Raw genomic sequence first — 21,356 nt, forward strand, 5'->3', positions numbered from 1 at the left:
CCCAGGATGACACTCTCTTGGTACACAGCGTGAACTATTCCACAGCACTTAGCATCTTTCTCTCTTATGCCTGTGAACAACTTGAGGAAGTTACCATACCAGTACTCAAGACTAGAATATGACCTGACAGCATTGTTTCTTGAATCTACGTATACATGATTCTCAAAAATGTAGCATTAGCCTTGATAACCAAGAGCACTGCGATGCTGTGGCAGTCTTTCTAGGGTTAGCTCTGTAGGAAGGCAGTCTCCCCTGCAGTGAGGCCAGGGATATATATGGAAGAGGCCCCGTGAGTATAGTTCACCTGTGTGCACAGGTTCCCCAGTTACGGGCCATGCCCTCAACTTTTACCAGTCACTTCACATAGGGTGGGATTTGGACCTAGGTTTAAGGCACTTAGGAGAGGCAGTACTAATACCTTAAAGGACTTGGCATGATCAAGTAAGGTTCTGCTGTTTTTTTTCAGTTGCTAAGTCATGTCCAAATCTTTGTGCTCCCACACAAAGTTCCGCAGCACCCTAGGCTTCCCTGTCCTTCACCATCTCCCAGAGTTAGATCAAATTCATGTTCAAGTGGGTGATGCTATCTAACCATCTCATCCTCTGTCGCCCTCTTCTCCTCCTGCCCTTAATCTTTCCCAGCATCAGGGTATTTTCCAATGAGTTGGCTCTTCGCATCAGGTGGCCAAGGTACTGGAGCTTCAGCTTCATCATCAGTCCTTCCAATGCATATTCAGGGTTGATTTCTATAGGATTGATTGGTTTGATCTCCCTGCAGGCCAAGGGTCTCTCATGAGTCTTTTCCAACACCGCAAATCAAAAGCATAAATTCTTTGGTGCTCAGCATTCTTTATCTCACATCTGTACAAGCCTACTAGAAAAATCATAGCTGTGACTATACACACTTTTGTTGGCAAAGTGATGTCTTTGCTTTTTAATGTGTTGTCTACGTTTGTCACAGCTTTCCTTCCAAAGAGTAAGTGTCTTTGAATTTCATGGCTGCAGTTACTGTCCACAGAGATTTTGGAGCCCAAGAAAACAGTCTGTCACTGCTTCTCCTTTTTCCCCTTTTGTTTGCCATTAGTGATGGGACTGGATGCCATAATCTTAGTTTTTCAAATGCTGAGTTTTAAGCCAGCTTTTCACTCCCCTTTTTCACCCTCGTCAAGAGGCTCTTTAGTTCTTCACTTTCTGCCATTCGAATGGTATCATCTGCATATCTGAGGTTATTGTTACTTCTGGCAATCTTGATTCCAGCTTGTGCTTCATCCAGCCTATCATTTTAGATGATGTACTCTCCACATGTAAGTTGAATAAACAGGGTGACAATATACAGCCTTATCATACTCCTTTCCCCATTTGGAATCAGTCAGTTGTTCCATGTTGCTTGGTTCTAAATGTTCCTTCTTGACTTGCATACAAGTTTCTCAGGAGACAGGTAAGGTGGTCTGGTATTCCCACCTCTTGAAGAATTTTCCAATTTGCTGTGACCCACACAGTCAAAGACTTTAGCATAGTCAATGAAGCAGATGTAGGTGTTCTTATGGAATTCCCTTGCTTTCTCTATCATCCAATGAATGTTGGCGATTTGATCCCTAGTTCCTCTGCTTTTTCAAATCCAGCATGTACATCTGGAAGTTCTTGGTTCACATACTACTGAAGCCTAGCTGGGAAGGATTTTGAGCATAATCTTACTTGCATGTTAAATGAGCACAATTGTCTGGTAGTTGGGACATTCTTTCACACTGCCCTTCTTTGGGACTGCAATGAAAACTGACCTCCAGTCCTGTGGCCACTGCTGAGTTTTCCAAGTAACATGTATAAACATTTTGATAATTATTATAGAATATTATTCATTGCTATTGAAAAAAATATTGAAGCATATTTAGATAAAAATGGGAGGGGTAGGTCACTTGGAGTGCATATCAACGAGAGCAAGCAGACTCATGTAACTATGCAAGTACCCTGAGCAGACCTACTCAAGTTTGAACGATCATTTTGAACTATTCAATAACAATGTAAAGATGAGAAAGATCACACTCATGTTGAAAAACGTTGCTTTTAAAAAATGTCAGTAACTTACCAGTTATTCCTATATTTCATTTTGGTCCTTATAACCATTGTCAGAGATTGTGTAAATTATAATATTTTCACTTGACCCTTGATAGAAGTTTCAGTCTTCCACTCCCATAGTGATGGCACTGGGATGTAACCTTGATGGGGAAGAATCTGCTTTTGAACTTTGCAATATTTAGCATGGTACAACACTTAAAACTGTTGGGAATGTTCAGGCCTTCAGAAATTTGCTTTAAGGATTTTGGAAAACTGATTGGGATTTGGTCAATAGTTATTTAATCAATGTTAAATGCCCTGAACAACATTTCAGATTCAGCCAGGGCTTTCCGCTCCATTTTAGATCAATGATGCACCCTCAGAGGGAGTCCTGGGACTTCTCTGGCAGTCCAGCAGTTAAGACTCTGTGCTTCCAATGCCAGGGGCATGGGTGAGATCCCTGGCCAGGGAACTAAAATCCCAGGTGCCCTGTGGTGCGGCTAAAAAAATGAAGTGGGGGATGTGTGTAGTTCTGAGCTGTTTATAACATAACCTATTTCCTGTAAGGCATCAGCCACTTTTTTGACTGGACAATACATGGGCATATGCTATTTAAGATTTAGATTGTAAGAGACAACTAAATCTTGAGCCCACTTTCTACTCTGGCCAGTCTTATTGAGGTTATTTATAGGGCTCAAGAGATTTCTTGGTGTCTGAAGAAAATACTTCAGCAAATGGCCTTCTTCAGTAGGTACTGCACATGTAGCTTGGCAGTGTGACTTCAAGTTACTCAGCGGCCTGATGCTTCATGAATATGACTCTTTGTATCTTTCATAAAATCTAAGGTCCTATTTCATGGTCACCCCAGTGACTGGAATCTCATACAGCTGTGATATTCTGACCATTATTCAGATCCTCATCATTGAGCCAATGAGATGCCTCTGTTGAACCCCAGCTGTAGATAAATACAAGTTGCTATAAAGCCCAATTAAGGAGAAATGATCTTCAATTTCCTAGTCCATTTATCACTGTTGGCTTCAGCAGTTCAGGGAGACAGCACTCATGCAGCAGTGCTTTTTCCTCAGCTTCTGCCACTTAACCTACAACTTAAAGAAAATGAACTTCTCTTCTAACTGGCTACATATACCATCATCTAATCCTGGGTAAATCCACTCTACACAAAAACTTGATTGGTAGCTCACAAATACATCCTTAAATGGAACTGAGATGTGACTTCGAGAATCCTACAATGAAAATTATACCCAAAAGGTGATGTTTAACTCATAGACTACTTTATATGGACTCTGTGAAGTCCACATGTAAAGTCCTATGTGAAGGTCATAGGGACTACAGTCAAAAGATACTCGAGACATAAGGAAACATGGGTGAAATTGTGTCCTAAGCCTAAGAAATAATTTAAGTCATGCTAATAGGATACCCTCCTGATTTAGATGCTGTTTGTTTTTTGGAGAGGTTTCTTTTAGTAAGAATCAAGCACTGACCTGCATGCTGTAGTCCGTGGGGTCGCAAAGAGTTGGACACGACTGAGTGACTGAATAAGACATTGTCCATTCACTGACTTTGCAATACAAACCAGTATCAACTTCACAAAGTTATAGTAACTCTAGTATTTAATAGTTTGCTTAAAAAAAAAAAGAAATCCAAGTGCCAGATTAGCTATTTAGGAATTTTACAGAAATAGGCTCTTCACTCAGACATCTCCAATCAGCAACACACACATCCAGTTTTGTCTCATTTTGTTTTCAACTTCTAACAGAGTCCTCTCAGTTTAGATGTCAAGTCACCTGATTCAGGAGTTTTGTTTGTGGTTAAAATATGACAGATTAAAAAATTCACAGTATCTTTTAAACATTACCTATTTTGCTAGTGCCTTGATTCTGCAACTGTTTTCATTTGTGGTAGTATTACGTTTGCCAGTTTAAGGCTATGTTTATGGTTAGAAAATGATTAATTTCATTTGTATCAGAGCTTTTTGTATCCAGATGATATGGCAAAAAACATTTCATGTTTGATTTGGAATAACTGCAGCACTATATGTCACAGAATTCTCATCTGATATTAACTCAGAAAATTTTTAATTGAAGAGGACTGTTTATGAAAGTTTTCAGAACTATTTAAATAAATTAAATGGCAACAGTTTACAGCAGGATAGGGACAAGTCGCCCTGCCAGAGATAAGGTTGATTCCAGAAGCCCAGTGTGCATGCAACCCTGGAGCCCAAGAGAGCAGTACATGGATTTACCCTAAACACCACGGAAAGCCAGATTTTGGGTCTAAGTGATGGCTGCCAGGACCAGGGATGGCCCAGCTGTCATTACAGAAGGAGAGAACATGTGATGGGGTCCTTGACGCTGTTCTTCCTTTACAACCTCAGCCGACAGGATGGAAATCAGCAGACTCACTGGTCTGCTCACCACTTCCCATTACTAGTCCTTATTCTCTTTAGAGGCTGTTTTTCCCAAATCCAAATTAATATATTCCTCTGAGAATCTTACTGACTCAGACTGACTACATCAGTTACCTGAAGGCTGTAGAATTCTGGTTCACAGACTCCAGAAGGACTGCACGCCATCCAATGTAAAGCATACGGCCTCTTAAGAGTAGCTCCCTAGTGAGAGGGGCAGTGTCTACAGACACACAGTATGGTTTTGTGTTAAAATGTAGAGCCAGTAGGGGTTGTGCATTTTGCAGAAGGGGAATAATCAATTTCAAGTTCCACAAAATGTTTTACTATCATAACACTGTTTTCAGACTTGCCTCACCAAAACCACGTCAATAATTAAGATATTATATACACACAAAAATAAACGATTTTCAAAGACAATCAAATCTACTTCTTCAAAGTTCAGAGCCTACCACTTAAATCTGTGAGTGTTTTAATTTATAAAATAATACCTAAAAAGTTTCATAAGTATTATAGGGCTTCCCAGGTGGCGCTAGTGATAAAGAACCCACCTGCCAATGCAGGAAATAAGAATCATGGGTTTGATCTCTGGGTTGCAAGGATATCCTGAAGGAGGGCATGCAACCCACCCCAGTATTCTTGCCTGGAGAGTTCTATGGACAGAGGAGCCTGGTGGGCTATGGTCCACAGGGTCGCAAAGAGTTCAACAAGAGTGAAGTGACTTAGCATAGCACATTAAGTATTCTATTTTGGAGATAAAAAACCAAAGGCTGTTTTGAAAGAACCACTATTTTCTTCTGTGCTGCTATTCACACATGTAGTAAAATCATTTAAGACTGAAGGGGATACAGTTCTACTTACACACTTTTATCATTGAGGATGGTTTACAGGAAGAGTACAGAACATAAAGTTCAAAGAATTATATCCACACTACAAAAGTTCCAAGTGCCAGACCAACCTTAAGTTTAACCTGTCTGCCAGTTAGTTACCACTATAATCACCTTTTATTACTTGCACTTGTTCTACTGGAAGACCCATTAAGAAGTCAAAAAAGTTTTAAGTATATTAATCGTTAAAAACAACAAAGAAGAGTTTAAAGAAAGAATATATTTGAACCATATAAACAAACAAAAAGGTATTACATAAGAAAAATAATGTAACAATTTATGTAAGTACCTAACATATGAGCATGCTCTTACATCTAAAACAAAAAATAAAAAGGTAACATTGGTACTATATATATATATTTGACAAGTGTGCATTAAAGAATTCTCTAATATAAAACATTTAAAATGTGGAGAATATTTTGCCAAGACACAGAAAACAACTGTTAAGATAGGCACACCCACAATTCTTATAAAAACATGCTTATGGAAGATAAAATTGATCTGAGCATTCATTTCTCAGATGCGAAGAAGCTATAAAACTGTAAATCACTGGATATTGCCTTCCACTTTTGCACTGTTTGAGTTTCAACACTGATTAGTATAAATTATGAATTACACAATTAGTTTTATTTTTAAAATTTTAGTGTTTCTGCCAAGGTTCCATATAAAATGTATCTATTTAGTATGAATACTTAAAACAGCAACACCATCTGTATAAAAGTTAACTTTCTAATTTTTTTTTAAAGCACTATTGTTTAGAAAATGGTTACTATAACAAATAGTGCTCTGGAAAATCTGAAACTACCAATCAATATGCTCCATCAACCATAAGTAGATCTAATAAGCCCTAACTAAAAAGAACACAAATGTAAAAAGCTGATAAATTTAAAGATTATAAAATTGGTTTATTGTAAAAGCAATTCAAGAATACCCAGTTAAAATCTTATTCCAATGCCACCCAATACAACCAAGAAGCAGTTAAACACTTTTACATTAGGAACAAGGACAAAAAACAAGAAAGACCACATCAAGGCTGTGATTCAAACTCAGAAAGAGAAAGGCTTAGGTCTCCTTCAGGTCAGTACAATGGGTACAATTAGGTCAAAGCACCACGTCCTCCAGGCACATGGTGCTGCTACAACACTGAGGTATAACTGGGTAAATCCAAGTTGAGGGGGAATGAAGAACTCCGTATTTTTGTTTTGTGGGTGTACTTAAATGATTGAAATTTTAGGAACAACTGCCTTTAATGACAGCAATATGCAAGACAAGTTTTTATTGAAGAAAAAGAAGCTTATAAAGTTCTCTATCAAGGTCCCACTAAATCTTCACAACCCCCCTCCCATTTTCCCACCCTCTCCCCTAATCTAAAGCTACTCTGCTGATATATAAGATGAGATCGTAATTTGTGGCTTAATGGCAAATTGTAGGCACTCCTTCTAAGTAGCTTTGATCTTCTGCATATAAAAAAGCCAACATGCTGTATCATCCATCCATAAACTCAAATATGCGTTCTAGGCAGAATTTCATTATTCCTCTTAAAAAAAAAAAAAAAATCAATACATCTATCTGCACAGTGGCCATTTCCCCCCAGACTTAATTCAAGATTTAATCTTTCTGCTGTTTTAATAATAGCCTTAAGAGTCAATTATTATGAATGATCGGCCTATGAATCAATATATATAACATGACTGCATTTTGAGCACTGAAATTACCTAATATAAAACTTCCAACTTTTGCAATCCTCTAAACTGAAGGGTCAAAATACTTATATTTTGTAATCAGAAAAAAAACCCCACCTGTTTTCCTAAGCTGAGGCTTTTCATAGCAGTTTTAGCCAGGAAAAGAGAGATTTTATGTCTTATAAACCCTTGAAAATAAGGGCTTATTCTATAAACATTGAAAGACCCTTAATCGCAGAGGTGCTAGTTGATGCCACTATAATTCACAAGCAAGTATTACTTCATAGCTTATATTGAAGGGTTGATTCATGCTCATTTTGTTCCTTTAAAAATACTCTTTGGAAAACATTATTATTCCTGTAGACACATACTCTAGTTATATCTCTTCCAGTAAAAATAAAAGTATAATCATGATTATCTCTATTTCTTTGCTAAAATCAACTAGTAATATACATTAATCTGATCACTTTACCAGCTAACTTATGACCTTAGAGTATCCCATATACTATCCAGGGTAAATTCTCAGCATATAAAAGTAGGAGCAAGTTTTATAAGTAAAAACAATTTCGTAGGCAATATTTCAATGTAGTCTTTAATGTGTTCATTATAAAAGAGAACTAAACTACTAGATTTTACTTCCAAAACTAAGGCGAAGGTAATCTTTCAAAGTTAAAGGGGATAATAAAGCCATTTCTTGTTTACTTCTTTCAAATTCAGCAGATAATATCCACTGTGTGCCCAGAGGGCATACAGGACTCCTCGCGGCACCATCCATAAGAACAGCCCTTTCTAGAACACTAAACCACCACCACCACCTGCACACTACCCCAACCGGATTTAAACTACTTGTGAAATATAAACGACTAGTCTTGTATTCTAAATGCATACATTCATAGCTACCGTTTTAAAATAAATTGGAAAATAGGGAAAACTCAAAAAAAAAAAAAAAGAAGATACATTCTGCTATCACACTATCATAAACATTATAAGTGTGTGTGTGGGTATATATAGAGAGAGCTGATTACCAAGATTTAAATAAGATGGTAAAAAAAAAAACCAGGACATGTAGATTTACCAAAGGAACTACAATAACTGTCCCAAGCTAGAAGTATAAACAGATGCACTACAATGGTAATTTGCCTAGATTCTGAGGAAAAAAGGAAAAACCCCTAAGACAATAAAAATCCCGATGAAGACAAAAAAAAAAAAAAAAACCCATGATAAACCCCATCAAAATCTATACTAGAGTATGTGGCAATAATTAATATATTTCTATGGAAATTATCTCAAGCCTTATAAGCTCCTAAAATAAAATCAAGGTCACTATGTGACTAATGATAGCACTAGGAGGAAAAAAAAACCACTGAAAGTAAAACAGTCTTCAGCCTTGGTTTCAACTAGCTTTTCAAATCAGTCTAAGTACTAAACATCAGATACAACATTTTTGGCTTGTTAGACCAGTAAGTCGTGTTTTTCCACTGGCCAAAGGCAGCTGAAGAAAAACTGCTTGAACAAACTAAATGCTATGACATGAAGCATTTGACTTCCAAGTCTGAGTGTTCAGTTAAAATGATTGGTGAACATCTAACTGGGCAAAAGGAATGGCATCCATCATCCAAACAGGCTCACTTCCCCCAGCCCCCAAAACAAACAGTAGTTATAATAGCAAAAGAAACAACAGTTTTTTTGATTCCTTAGAGCCAACTATGGAAGAGGTCAGCAATATATTAACAGCAGCAATGGACAAGGAAGAGCAAAGTAGTGGATGAAAGAATCCTGCTGGACGTTTGTTCATCTTTTCTGTATTAGCCAGAAGACTGCCCCTGGCTTAACTGGAAATTTCAGGTATAGGTCTTAATCTCCTTAGATCCTTCACAGATTTAGAATTCAGTCTACCTGAGGGCTCTATAACCATGTAAGAAAGCTTTCTTTATCTAGCTTGGTGGCGGCCAAAACAGACTCCATGTCGTTGAGGATGTCGGAGCTCAAAGCTTCTTGCAGGCTCGGCATCAGCTCCTCCCCTTCTATGTTCATCCCATCTCCCTCCAGGGTTCCGAGGTCCACGTTTGTCCCAGGAATGGCTTCAAGATAGTCTGGGAAACGGTTCTGCTGGGAGGGCAGGGTGCTTTGGTTGATAGTGTCACCTAGAGGGACCAGAGAGAGACACAAAGAAAACAGGTCCTTTTCGAAAAGCCGACATCATGTGAGCATAGAGGTCCACACACACATGGAAAGAAATGCATTCCTGATGGATTTCCTCCACTGATGCCCACAGTTTACTTTAGGCCAAACAACCCACAGACGGCAAAGTAACAACGCCAAGTTTCCTTCTGTTTCATCTGTTCAGATACTGAACAAGCCTGACTGCTTATTACCACGTGCTAAGCACTGATGGGGGTCCTGAAAAAAAGTTTGTTGAAAAATTATATACAGCGAGAGAGAAAGAACAGGTATGACTCTATAGCATCAGGACTTGCCTCTGCGCCAGGCATGCACCACCATGATAAGATAAAACATAAAGATGAATGGTGTATACCTGTCTTCCTCCTAAGTACACACTACGGAACAGAATAAAATAAAAAGGCTGCAGGAAACTCTATCCCACTCTTGGGAGACTCACATTCACAACAGTAAAACCACGCCTCCCAGAAGTCCTTGGAAAAGTAAGTCTTCCTAGCTTTGCTTACAGGTCTCCCAAACTTACCTGGCCAAGAACCCTTTTTTGCCCATGACGATGTTAACATTCCTGAACACTTCAATGGAATATGCTTTCAGAAAAACTAACATAATCCATTAACTGTTATAAAAGTTTAGAGAGGAGTAAGGAAAGGTGTTGCGAATGAGATGGCATTGAGGTGACTCGTACAGATGATTTAAGATCCAGATGAGAAGAGGGTGGTGTGGATTCCCAGGAACACCGGAGCCATGGGCTGGATGCACAGCAGCACAGAAGCCCCGCCAAACGCTCCCAAAAGTGGCCAGCTAGCTGGAGAGCTGCTTCACTGTCCAGCCAGCTTGTGCCCGCTGACAGCCGCCAAGTCTAGGTCAAACGGTAAGCCACGGGAGCAAGGGTTCTATCACCACCCCTGGGGGGCAGGTTTTCAAGCTCCTGCAACTCTTCAAACAAAGGAGGTAAGGCCATCACCTAGCCTTTCCAACCTGCCAACCTGAGCCCCGGATCACCTAAGTTGGACAAGTGACCGTCACAAAAAGAGGAAAGCCGACAAAGAATCACATACACAGAGAGACATATAAATCAAATACAGAGCTCTCGCTCCAAAATTAAGAATGAATATCCATGTAACAGAGACTTCTAACTGCCCTGCCCATTAACTCACTATTTTAAATTAACGCAATATTTTAAATGCTAAAATTAGTCACGTCAAATAGAGATAAGACATCCATGACATTTAAAAAGTCGGAAGAGACTTTTACAAGATGCTATTTAAAAAGAAATAAAACAAAGCAGGGTCAGGTAAGTTTACAGGCTCTTAACTGGTTTTCTTCCGAATACTCTTAGCTCACTATAGTTTATCAGACCCGGCAATACAATGACTGTATCTGACTGAAAGCTAGACTACCAAGAGCAACAAAAAGTACCAACCTGTATCCATCTCATCAACACTGTTCAGGAAGTCGTCGGGGGTCCGAGGGACGCTGTAGCTGCTCATGCTTAGTCCGCTGTCTGTGCTCTCGTCGCGAGAGTGGTAGGTGCCACTACAAAGAATGAGGGTCACAGACCAACGCAACACACGTAAGGAAAGATTCAAGGTGAACACATAAACACTTGCTCAGTACCAACATGATTCCCGGAGGATTAGCGAAGACTCCTGCCCTGCGGCATTTGAAGCAGGCACCCTCCTTCAGGGCCCGCACCAAGCTCCTGTGCTATGAAGCGAAATGGACAAGTTGATCCTAATTCAGACTGGCAACCTCAGGGGGCCAAAATTTCTCCTAAGGTTTTGTGGTCATAAGGGAAAAGCAAGATACACCCGGCTTTCCTGAGTGACAGGAAACTCTTGGTGTAACGCCATTTGAACTGGGGGGCTCCACACAGCTCATCTGTCTCAAGGTCTCCATGCCCCAAGTGGCAGGGGTCACAGGCATGGGTCAAAACACAGCTTCCAAGTGATACTAAGACAGGCCTGCACTAGGTTCCTGCTGAATTCCTCGGCTCATGCAGAGAGTTTAAGCCAGAAAAATCAACCCTAAATAAAGAACCAGAATTTCGTTTTGGACTGGGCCAAAACAGACGAGTAACTGCTGATAAGAACAGAACTCACTAGCTTGATCTCCTTGCTTCTGTTCGGGGAAGTGGGGGGAACCCCGAACAAACACCTCAGCATGAAACAGGAGTCCTGAGAGTTCCAATTGAAGGAACTGATTAAAAAGAAAAACCAAAACAACCCTGCAAGGCACATAGCTTGAGAAAAGCAGAGCCAAGACAGATTTTTATTTTAGGCTGAATAAAAAGTATCACAGATTTACATACAAGTATGGTAAATATCCTCAGAACATTACTTTCATAAACAGACCACTTCCCTAACCTAGTAACACGTAGACACCAGGTGGCATCGATGGTAAAATTGGGGGTTCCACTAATTCTAGAAAATCTTACAGCAAAGTGTGAAATAAAGGCAACTGTAATTCTTAACAGTCTCTTACTACAGTGTGAACTTAACTTTCCTCACAGCTTGGACGTTTGAAGAGCTGTTCAGTTTACAAAAAAATTAAACAAAAAATAACTAAGCTTTAAAAACGAGCTTTCACAGTTGCTCAAGGTTGACAGCTCAAGCCCCTAAACTTCTTTCCTACATTACTCAATGCACTTGCCTTGTTCCCCCTCTCTTTCACACTGTATATTGCGACCACTAGTTTAATGCTTCTGTCAGATTTTGGCAAGGTTCGAAAGCCTCACACAGATCCAAGAAAACACAAATTTGCCTCTGAGACCATTTGTGCACAGTGCAGCCACTTGGGAGAAGCCCTCAGGATGTGGTTTGTTTTTATTTTGCCTGACTCGATCTGGGACAAGGGCCTGGTCCTAGTCATCACTATTCCCACTGCTCACCACGGGGCACATATCAAGACACTCAAGACTGTTAGAGAACGGCTGGATTTACACAGTTGTTCAGAGTTCTTTCCAGGCCTCAGGGGAAGCGCATGGGCATTCCTGAGGACAGGGTTCACAAGGCCATCTCCCTGACTGGGAACTGCTCCCTGCGGCCCCCACCTCCCTTCACTGACAGGCACTGAGCATCTGCTACTATGTGACAGGGGTGAGACAAGGCTGAGGAATCAGGTTAACAACAGCCCACAACTGCTGCTTTCTGAGAGGCTCACCATTTCAGGGAAGGAGGTGAACAAATACATGTACAAGGTTCAGAGCAGAGGAGAAAACTTTCAAAGTACAGGGGAAAGGTTTAATGGAGGGGAACGCCAGAGCTGGCCTTGAAACACCTGAGTAAAAGGGAGACGAGAGAATGTACCACCACCACTGAGGCAACTCCGTGGCAAGTCAGGGGAACAGGTGCTTAGAGTTTAAGAAATATGCATAAATTACACACAGGCAGTGGGGGAAACCATCCAAAGTCTCTGAAAAGAAAAATGCGAGAGTCAGATGTGTGTTTTAGAAACTGGGGTACTACAGACAAGAGACATGGGATTCTGCCCTGAGACTAGCAACTTTGGGGATGATTCACTCTGTGTTCTTTACCAGAAAATAGAATCTTAAAACTGTAGCTCAGTTTTTATCAAAAGTTCTAAGAATCTGCACAAACGACTACCAGGAGGATATGCGGTCTACATCCCTTTTTTCTAGATGGTCTCATTTTATCCCTGGACCAGTAAACACAGGCCTTCAACAACATGGGTACTGGAATTACACTGATCTGAAATTTCCTCTGTGGGGGGAAAAAAGGTCTGTGGCTATGACTTTTCCTAATTAACCTCAGAATTATAATCTTCTATAAATACACTCAATTATTGGCAGAACTTTAAACTGCATGTGTCAGAGAGTAAATACAAAACTTAAATACATTTTAGATGGCCTTTGAGTTGTCCTGTTTTCAATGTCATTTGTTTCCAGGACTTTTTTCATTTCTCTTTTGATTTCTTCTTAGATGGCCTTTGAAACCAAACCAGTCAATCAGGGCACCAGCACTAATCTTAAGAGGCAGCAAGTTTATTGTACTAAACATTTTGGTATGACAAAGTATCTTTTTTTCTTAGGATCTGGATGTTTTCAATTCAACTTGTAAGAACTGAAAGGGTAGCATAATAATCTTCCTAAGTCAATATACCTTTCAATATTCTTAAAAGTGCACTGTCTAAAACTGATTAAAAACAAAAGCAAAGACCAGAAAGCATTTGTTCCTTATTTTAAAAATTGAAACTGAATAAATATTTGACAATCTACAAGAAAGAATTGTAGTTAAGTCTTAGTTTTAAATGCCTTTCTAGGCAAAGAAGATGATCTGTCTCAGCTTGCAGTTTTCAACACAGCACTATATATAATAACATCTTTGCAATATGCCTGAAATCCAAGATTTCTGGTAATTCACTAAAAATCATCCTTAACTGTGCTATTTTTGAATACTCTTTAATGTTAACACATTATTTGAAAAAGACACAACCTTTCTCTTTGACCTATAGCCCTTAAGAATATGAGGCCTTACAGTGCTTCTGTAGTGAAACTTCTTAGGTTGAACACTTACGTGGAAAATTCCTTCCAAAGATCCTTATAATGCTGCCCTAAGCAGGTTTAAGATGCTTTTTTTTTCTTTCTGCTTTCATAGAAAGGCATTCACATGTTCCTTCACGATTCTGCAAGTAACTGTTAGTCAACAGCACAGGCACAAGCAAACACGTGACTCTGAGTAAGTATTCCCTCTACAAGTCTGAACAGCTCACTTCCTCTCACAGCAGCCAGCGTCTAATCCTCAAGCTTTATCGTACGAGCCGTTTATGGAGAGATTCATTTACAGCCGTGGTTCTCGGCCCATACGGATGTTCAAACAGCCTATTATATAGAAGCACTAAGGAGAACACCGTAAGCTGGGATTTTTTCAGGTGTTGGCCAGCAGCAACTGTTACCAACCTGTTAAGAAAGGGATCTGAGCTATTGGTCGTCATGGTTCTCAATTCCTGAGACATCCCAGGAGAAGATACTGGATTTTGAGTCCCACCATCCTGCTCCAGTGTTGGTAACTGGCTACGGAGAGCTAATTCCTAAAAAAAAAAAATTAAAAAAAAAAAAAATCAATACAAACAAACAGAATCAATCCACTAATTAACAAATTTATCATTAAAGTAATAACCCTGTGCATATAAAGCTTAAGTATTAACATCTAAAAGTTACTGAGTTGACCAGTCAGAAGGACCAAGTTCTTCTCTCCATTTCAAGTCACTGAACATTAAATTATATCAACTGCAAGTTTATCTAGGATTATTAACCCCCCAACAAATACTTAACTTAGTTTTCTCTTGTTATTTTCTTTATTCTGGCAGACATGCCTAAATCCCTCCTTTAGAGTAGGGTGGCAAGTCTGAACAACCCTCATATGGTTTTATATATTTGGCACCAGTAATAAAAATAAGGTCAAAAGAACAAAATTTGGTGATTTACCAAGACACCCACACACCTCACTGCCTTTCTGCACTGTTTGGTATCAACTGACTCAATCTGACTTCAGGTTTTTCAGTCTTGAGCTACTGATATCTTCAGGGGTATCCAACAGTTTCTCAGCAGGATACCACCTGGAAACTGAGCAAAAGCTTTGGCCCTTACTACTGATTGTTTCAGAACACCTGTCCCAACATGCTTTCAAACATTCTAGGTCTCAGCTTTTTATCTGCCCAGGGCTTCAAGGCGAGCTCACTTCACTCTGGCCAACTCCTACACCTTCATTACCAGCTTGTCCTTTCCTCACCGTTTCGTCCATTCACTGTACCCTTTCCTGAGGATTTCCACTGTGCCTCCGAAGCTCTCATCAACATCTTCTCCTTGACAGTTTTGGTCTGCCTTGAAACATGGCTTTCTATCACAAAGGACACTACCCCACCTCTTGCAAGTGGGCTGGCCTACTCACAGAGGCACACACCACCTCCAAGACCCTCACTCCCAGAGCACCACAGGGTCCAGAGGCCGTGGAGATTTTCTCTGAGCTCCGTACCAACATTTCTAGACTTTGCAACAACCACTTTTTACTCAGGTTTCTGCCTTCTAAATAAACCATCCTTTAAATGGTTTCTTAGTCAGAAAGTCATGACGGAATGCAGAGGGTCTACAAACTTTGACGGAGAGAAAAGTTACATCTTTATTTTCATTAAACTGTAACTGAAAGTTAGCATTTTCTTCAATTATGTTAGGCAACGAACAGTAGTATTTACTATACCTCCGAATTTTCATCAGTAGAAAACAATTTCACAGCATACTCCAGTTAAGTTTCTTAAAAATGTTCATTACTATTCCAATATTAGTCATAAGACATGCCACAGTATCTTATTACTTATACATTATGCAGATGATTTATTCAGCAAGAGAGCTCTGTAAATTTCTGGATTCCAATGATCTTTATCCCCACATACCTCAAAATCATCCACTTGTACAGCCAAGACCTTGCTATTCAAAACCAAACCTGCCTGTCACGTTTGGGACAATGACCAGTGTTTCACTTCATTGAAACTGCACTTTACCAACTCGAGAACTGTCAACACCCATGAACAAGATCTATACAGTAATCTAAAGTTGAAATCCCTGGATCTCTACATCGCAACAATACCGTTCACTACTGTATTTCAATCAGCAGTGCCCCTGTCACATCCTAAACTGGTATAGAAAGCTCCTTCCCAGAAATCTTACACATACTCATCCTGCTTTCTGGGATCATGTATTTTCTCTCCACCCAGTAGGAGGTAGAACTTTTGCTATTCCAGTTTACTGGCTCTTTTTCCCTACAAGCTTGAACTCGGGCTTGATCATTTTATTTATTCCTTAAAAAAATTTTAATTTATTTATTGCTGGCTGGGTCTTCCCTGTCGTGTGTGGGCTTTCCCTAGCTGCGCAGCGTGAGGGCGCCTCCTGGCTGCGGCGGCCCCTCCGGATGCAGAGCGCGCCTCGAGCGTGCAGGCGTCGGCAGCTGGCGCACCGGCCCGGCCACCCTGAGACCTCCTCCCGAGTCAGGGGTCAAGAATCTGTGCTCTCTGAACTGGCAGGTGGACCCCCAACCACTGAACCACCAGGAAGCCCTGAGCAGATCATTGTAAATACACATGCGTACCTTTAAGACTCCCGATGTACACACAAATTTTGTTTCACCACAGCAAATTCCAACAATGAATCAATACTAAAAATATGCCTGTGTCATTTCTATACTGAGACTGCTAAGAAATGTTCAAAGAAAAACCATACAGGTATTCAGATTATCATAATTTAATTCTCTGGTCTTGGCTGGGCCTCTGGCACCACTTACTGTTTTTTGTGGTTTTTTTTGGGGTGGTGGTGGTGGTTCTTGGTTACTTTTTCTTCCATTCTCATGATTACTACTCCAAATCCGGCCCACACTCTCAAGCCCCCGGTCACTCACAGTGCTCTTGCTTTTTCTAGCTCCCCCCATTTAGATCAGGACACTAGAGGTCAACAGCCACAATCTATGCTTTTCTAGTCTCCCCTGTCACCCTGGGCTGCGCCCACAAAGCCATCTTCATTCATACTTACTTTACAACTTTTCTTCCAGGCTCAAAAAATGGATTCCCTACCGCCACCTCACACTCCTAGGAGCTTCTGGGGATCCCATTTACTTGTTTTCTCTGTATCTTCTATCTCTGACATCAACCACGGCCCACTTTCATCTTATAGGGTAACAAGTGACTTTAAAACAAACACAGTCTGCACTCCCCACAGACTGTAGGTCTGTAACAGGGCATGCTTTCCTCTGGTACGATGTCTTTCATATACTCTTCTCTTGACTGAAAACAACAACAAAAACACTTTTCTTATTAAGATCCAGGTACCTTCTCTAGGTAATTCTCCAGAATGACCCCATCTCCAACTTTAGATTGAATTAGACAGATGGAAATGTTGTCTTTAACACAATGCTCAGTTCAGTTCAGTCGCTCAGTCGTGTCCGACTCTTTGCAACTCCATGGACTGCAGCACGCCAGGCTTCCCTGTCCATCACCAACTCCCAGAGCTTGCTCAAACTCATGTCCACTGAGTCAGTGATGCCATCCAACCGTCACATCCTCTGTCGTCCCCTTCTCCTCCCACCTTCAATCATTCCCAGCATCAAGGTCTTTTCCAGTGAGTCAGTTCTTTGAATCAGGTGGCCAAAGTACTGGAGCTTCAGCTTCAGCATCACTCCTTCCAATGAATATTCCAGACTGATTTCCTTTAGGACTGACTGGTTTGCTCACTTGCAAATCCATGGACTGCAGCACTCCAGGCTTCCCTGTCCATCACCAACTCCTGGAGCTTGCTCAAACACATATCCATCAAGTCAGTGATGAAATCCAACTGTCCAAGGGACTCTCAAGAGTCTTCTCCAACACCACAGTTCAAAACCATCAATTCTTCGGCATTCAGCTTTCTTTATGGTCCAACTCTCACGTCCACACATAACTACTAGAAAAATCATAGCTTTGACTAAATGGGCTTTTGTTGATAAAGTAATGTCTCTGCTTTTTAATGTGCTGTCTAGGTTTGTCATAGCTTTTCTTCCAAGGAGCAAGCATCTTTTAATTTCATGGCTACAATCACCATCTGCAGTGATTTTGGAGCCCAAGAAAATAAAATCTGTCACAGCTTCCCCATCTATTTTCCACAAAGTGATGGGACCAGATGCCCTGATCTTGGTTTTTTGAATGTTGAGTTTTAAGCCAACTTTTCCACTCTTCTCTTTCACCCTCATCAAGCAGCTCTTTAGGTCCTCTTCACTTTCTCCCATAAGGGTGGTGTCACCTGCATATCTGAGGTTATTGCTATTTCTCTCGGCAATCTTGATTCAAATTCATGCTTCATCCAGCCCAGCGTTTCTCATGACGTACTCTACATATAAGTTAAATAAGTAGGGTGACAATATTCAGCCTTGATTTACTCCTTTCCCAATTTGGAACCAATCTGTTGTCCCATGTCCATTTGTAAATGTTGTTTCTTGACTTGCATACAGGTTTCTCAAGAGGCAGGTAAAGTGTCTGCTGTACTCATCTCTAAGAATTTTCCACAGTTTGTTGTGATCCACACAAAGGCTTTAGTGTAGTCAATGACACAGAAATAGATGTTTTTCTGAAATTCTCTTGCTTTTTCTATGATCCAATGGATGTTGGCAATTTGATCTCTGGTTCCTCTGCCTTTTCTAAATCTAGTTTGAACATGTGAAAATTCTCGGTTCACATACTGTTGAAGCCTGGCTTGGAGAATTTTGAGCATTACTCCACTAGTGTTTGAGATAAGTTTAATTGTGTGGTAGTTTGAACATTCTTTGGCATTGCCTTTCTTTGGGATTGGAATGAAAACTGACATTTTCCAGTCCTGTGGCCACTGCTGAGTTTTCCAAATTTGTTGCCACACTGATTGCAGCACTTTCACAGCATCATCTTTTAGAATTTTCAATAGCTCAGCTGGAATTCCATCACCTCTACTAGGTGTGTTCATAGTGATGCTTCCTAAGGCCCACTTGACTTCACATTCCAGGATGTTTGGCTCTAGGTGAGTGATCACCCCATCGTGGTTATCTGGATTAGTAAGATCTTTTTTGTACAGTTCTTCTGTGTATTCTTGCCACCTCTTCTTAGTATCTTCTGCTTCTGTTAGGTCCATTCCATTTCTGTCCTTTATTGTGGCCATCTTGGAATGAAATGTTCTGTTGGTATCTATAATTTTCTTGAAGAGATCTCTAGTCTTTCCCATTCTATTATTTTCCTCTATTTCTTTGCATTGATCAATGCAAAGTTCAGTTCACTTCAGTTCAGTTGCTCAGTTGTGTCCGACTCTTTGCGACCCCATGGACTGAAGCATGCCAGGCTTCCCTGTTCATCACCAGCTCCTGGAGCTTGCCCGAACTCATGTCCATTGAGTTGGTGACGCTATCCAACCATCTCATCCTGTTGTCCCCTTCTCCTCCCACCTTCAGTCTTTCCCAGCATCAGGTGGCCAAAATATTGGAGTTTAAGCTTCAGCATCAGTCCTTCCAATGAATATTCGGGACTGATTTCCTTTAGGATGGACTCTCAAGAGTCTTCACCAACACCACAGTTCAAAAGCATCAATTCTTCAGCACTCAGCTTTCTCTATAGTCCACCTCTCACATCCATACATGACTACTGGAAAAAACATAGCCTTGACTAGACGGATCCTTGTTGGCAAAGTGATGTTTGCTTTTTAATATGCTGTCTAGGTGGGCCATAGCTTTTCTTCCAAGGAGCAAGCATCTTTTAATTTCATGGCTGCAGTCACCATCTGCAGTGATTTTGGAGCCCCGAAAAATTAGGTCAGCCACTGTTTCCATTAAGGCTTCCGCTCTCCTAGCTATTCTCTGGAACTCTGCAGTCAGGTAGATATACCTTTGCTTTGCTCCTTTTTCCTTTTGCTTCTCTTCTCACCCTGAGCGTTATCTGTGTATGATCTCAGCACTTATCACATGATATTGTAATCATTCCTTCACTATTTCTTCTCTGTCCCCTAAGGGTACAAAGTGAATAAATTAATGGCTGCTTTGGAGCATAAAAGAGCTTCTAAACACTTTGAAGAATTTACATTGCCAATAAAATATGAGGCTGTTAAAAGCAATAAAGTTTAAAATGAGTAAAATTACAGGCTCCAGATGAGATCAATGCCTAGAGAAGAGGCATCCTTTTGTTTTCTGTGTACCTAGTTTTGAACTCCTTGCAACACAAAGCAAATAGATAGTTACTGAAACAACTTAATAAACTGGCTATACTTTTCATATTGTCCTTCACAGCTTTTTGTCTTACCCTTTTTGATCGTTTCTATTTTTTTAAGGTTTTATGAAGCTAAAGCTAATTGCCATGTGTAAAATCTCCATGTTCTCATTCTGCCACATTGCTTGTTTGAAGCTGTCAGATTTTTACTTCTTGCTGCCTTTAACAACTGAATTTCTATTGTCAGCAGACACTGAAAACCAACTATCCACATTTACAAAGAAAGGTAATTTAGAGGTGTGAATAAGAAGGCTGATCTTTCTTATAAGTTGCCTAAGATATCCAATCCCCTGAAAGGCTACAGAAATATATACTTCTCATCAAACCTATTTATGAGTCAAGACTAAGAGCAACTAACCTAGGGATTCATCTAAACTGAACTCGAAAGGAACAAGGGGAAAAAAATGCCACTTTTATTTACTGGGAGTGGCGGCAGGATGGTGTTAGCATTAATAGTAGGGAATACGGCATGAAAACAAACGTAATGTGGTAAGGCCAATAATACAAATAACATATACATAGATTACAGAACCCATACACACCAAGTATGAATATTCAGCTGTGGTCTGAAAGTTCTAGTTATAGAAAAAATAAACAAAACCCCAAAACCAACCAACCAGGGTTGATTAGAAGTAATTTTTGGTTTTACTGAGGTATAATTGATATAGTTTACACATATGTTATCCAAAAATGGGTATATTTTTACATAGCTCAGCATTTGCTAAAGAGAACATGACTTCAAGTAACTAAAGTTGACTTGGTAGCTCCCTCCCCAAAGCATTAATTCTTTTATTAACATTTTCATCTGCTGTGAACATAATTTATTTCACAGACTTCAATAAGGAAGATGAAACATTTTTTTTTGATATTTTAAAGAAACTGTCAAGAATTGGGGAGGAAAACCACATGTATTCATTTAGGAAAACAGGCCAACTTCTCCCCCACTTCTTATATATAATATATAAGAAGTTTGGAGTTCACGTGAATATGAAAACAGTAAGGCCCACTTCCACATAAACACACACACACACCCACATAGAGATGGAAAATCGCAGAAGTGTCCGACTCAGTGCTAAGCCTCGTCAGGTTCTAAAGGAGCGTGAATGTGGAGTCAGGTTAACTGAGAAGAGTTCCTCCCTAAAGCTGTCCTGCTGCCAGTGAGAACAATTAGATCATGGGTTTTCACTGTGAGTAAGCTTTATAATTCCTTGTATTCTTAGTCAAGGACTGCAAATGTGAAAGTGAACACACTGCATAAAATTAATAACTTTACAGTAAAATATTAAAAAAGTTTCAGAGTGTACAGAATTTTTGCTAGTGACTTTATGAGCTTAGTTGCTCAGTTGTGTCTGACTCTTTGCGACCCCATGGA

At 40.1% G+C, this 21,356-nt stretch overlaps 1 protein-coding gene across 8 annotated transcripts in view; it reads right to left on the reverse strand.

Moving 5' to 3' along the window:
* Positions 1-5,563: 5,563 nt before the first annotated feature.
* Positions 5,564-21,356, reverse strand: part of YAP1 (Yes1 associated transcriptional regulator) — a 125,353-nt gene continuing 109,560 nt past the window's right edge. For all 8 annotated transcript variants that reach the window (XM_043482663.1, XM_043482667.1, XM_043482665.1 and 5 more), the window contains 3 exons: positions 14,145-14,275; positions 10,650-10,762; positions 5,564-9,189 (listed from right to left, as the gene is read on the reverse strand). In XM_043482663.1, coding sequence (XP_043338598.1) covers positions 8,951-9,189; positions 10,650-10,762; positions 14,145-14,275 — 483 coding nt within the window. In that variant the 3' untranslated portion in view covers positions 5,564-8,950. The remainder of the gene's footprint in view (positions 9,190-10,649; positions 10,763-14,144; positions 14,276-21,356) is intronic.

This window comes from Cervus canadensis, chromosome 11 (genome assembly GCF_019320065.1).
Source record: "Cervus canadensis isolate Bull #8, Minnesota chromosome 11, ASM1932006v1, whole genome shotgun sequence".
Lineage (NCBI taxonomy): Eukaryota > Metazoa > Chordata > Mammalia > Artiodactyla > Cervidae > Cervus > Cervus canadensis.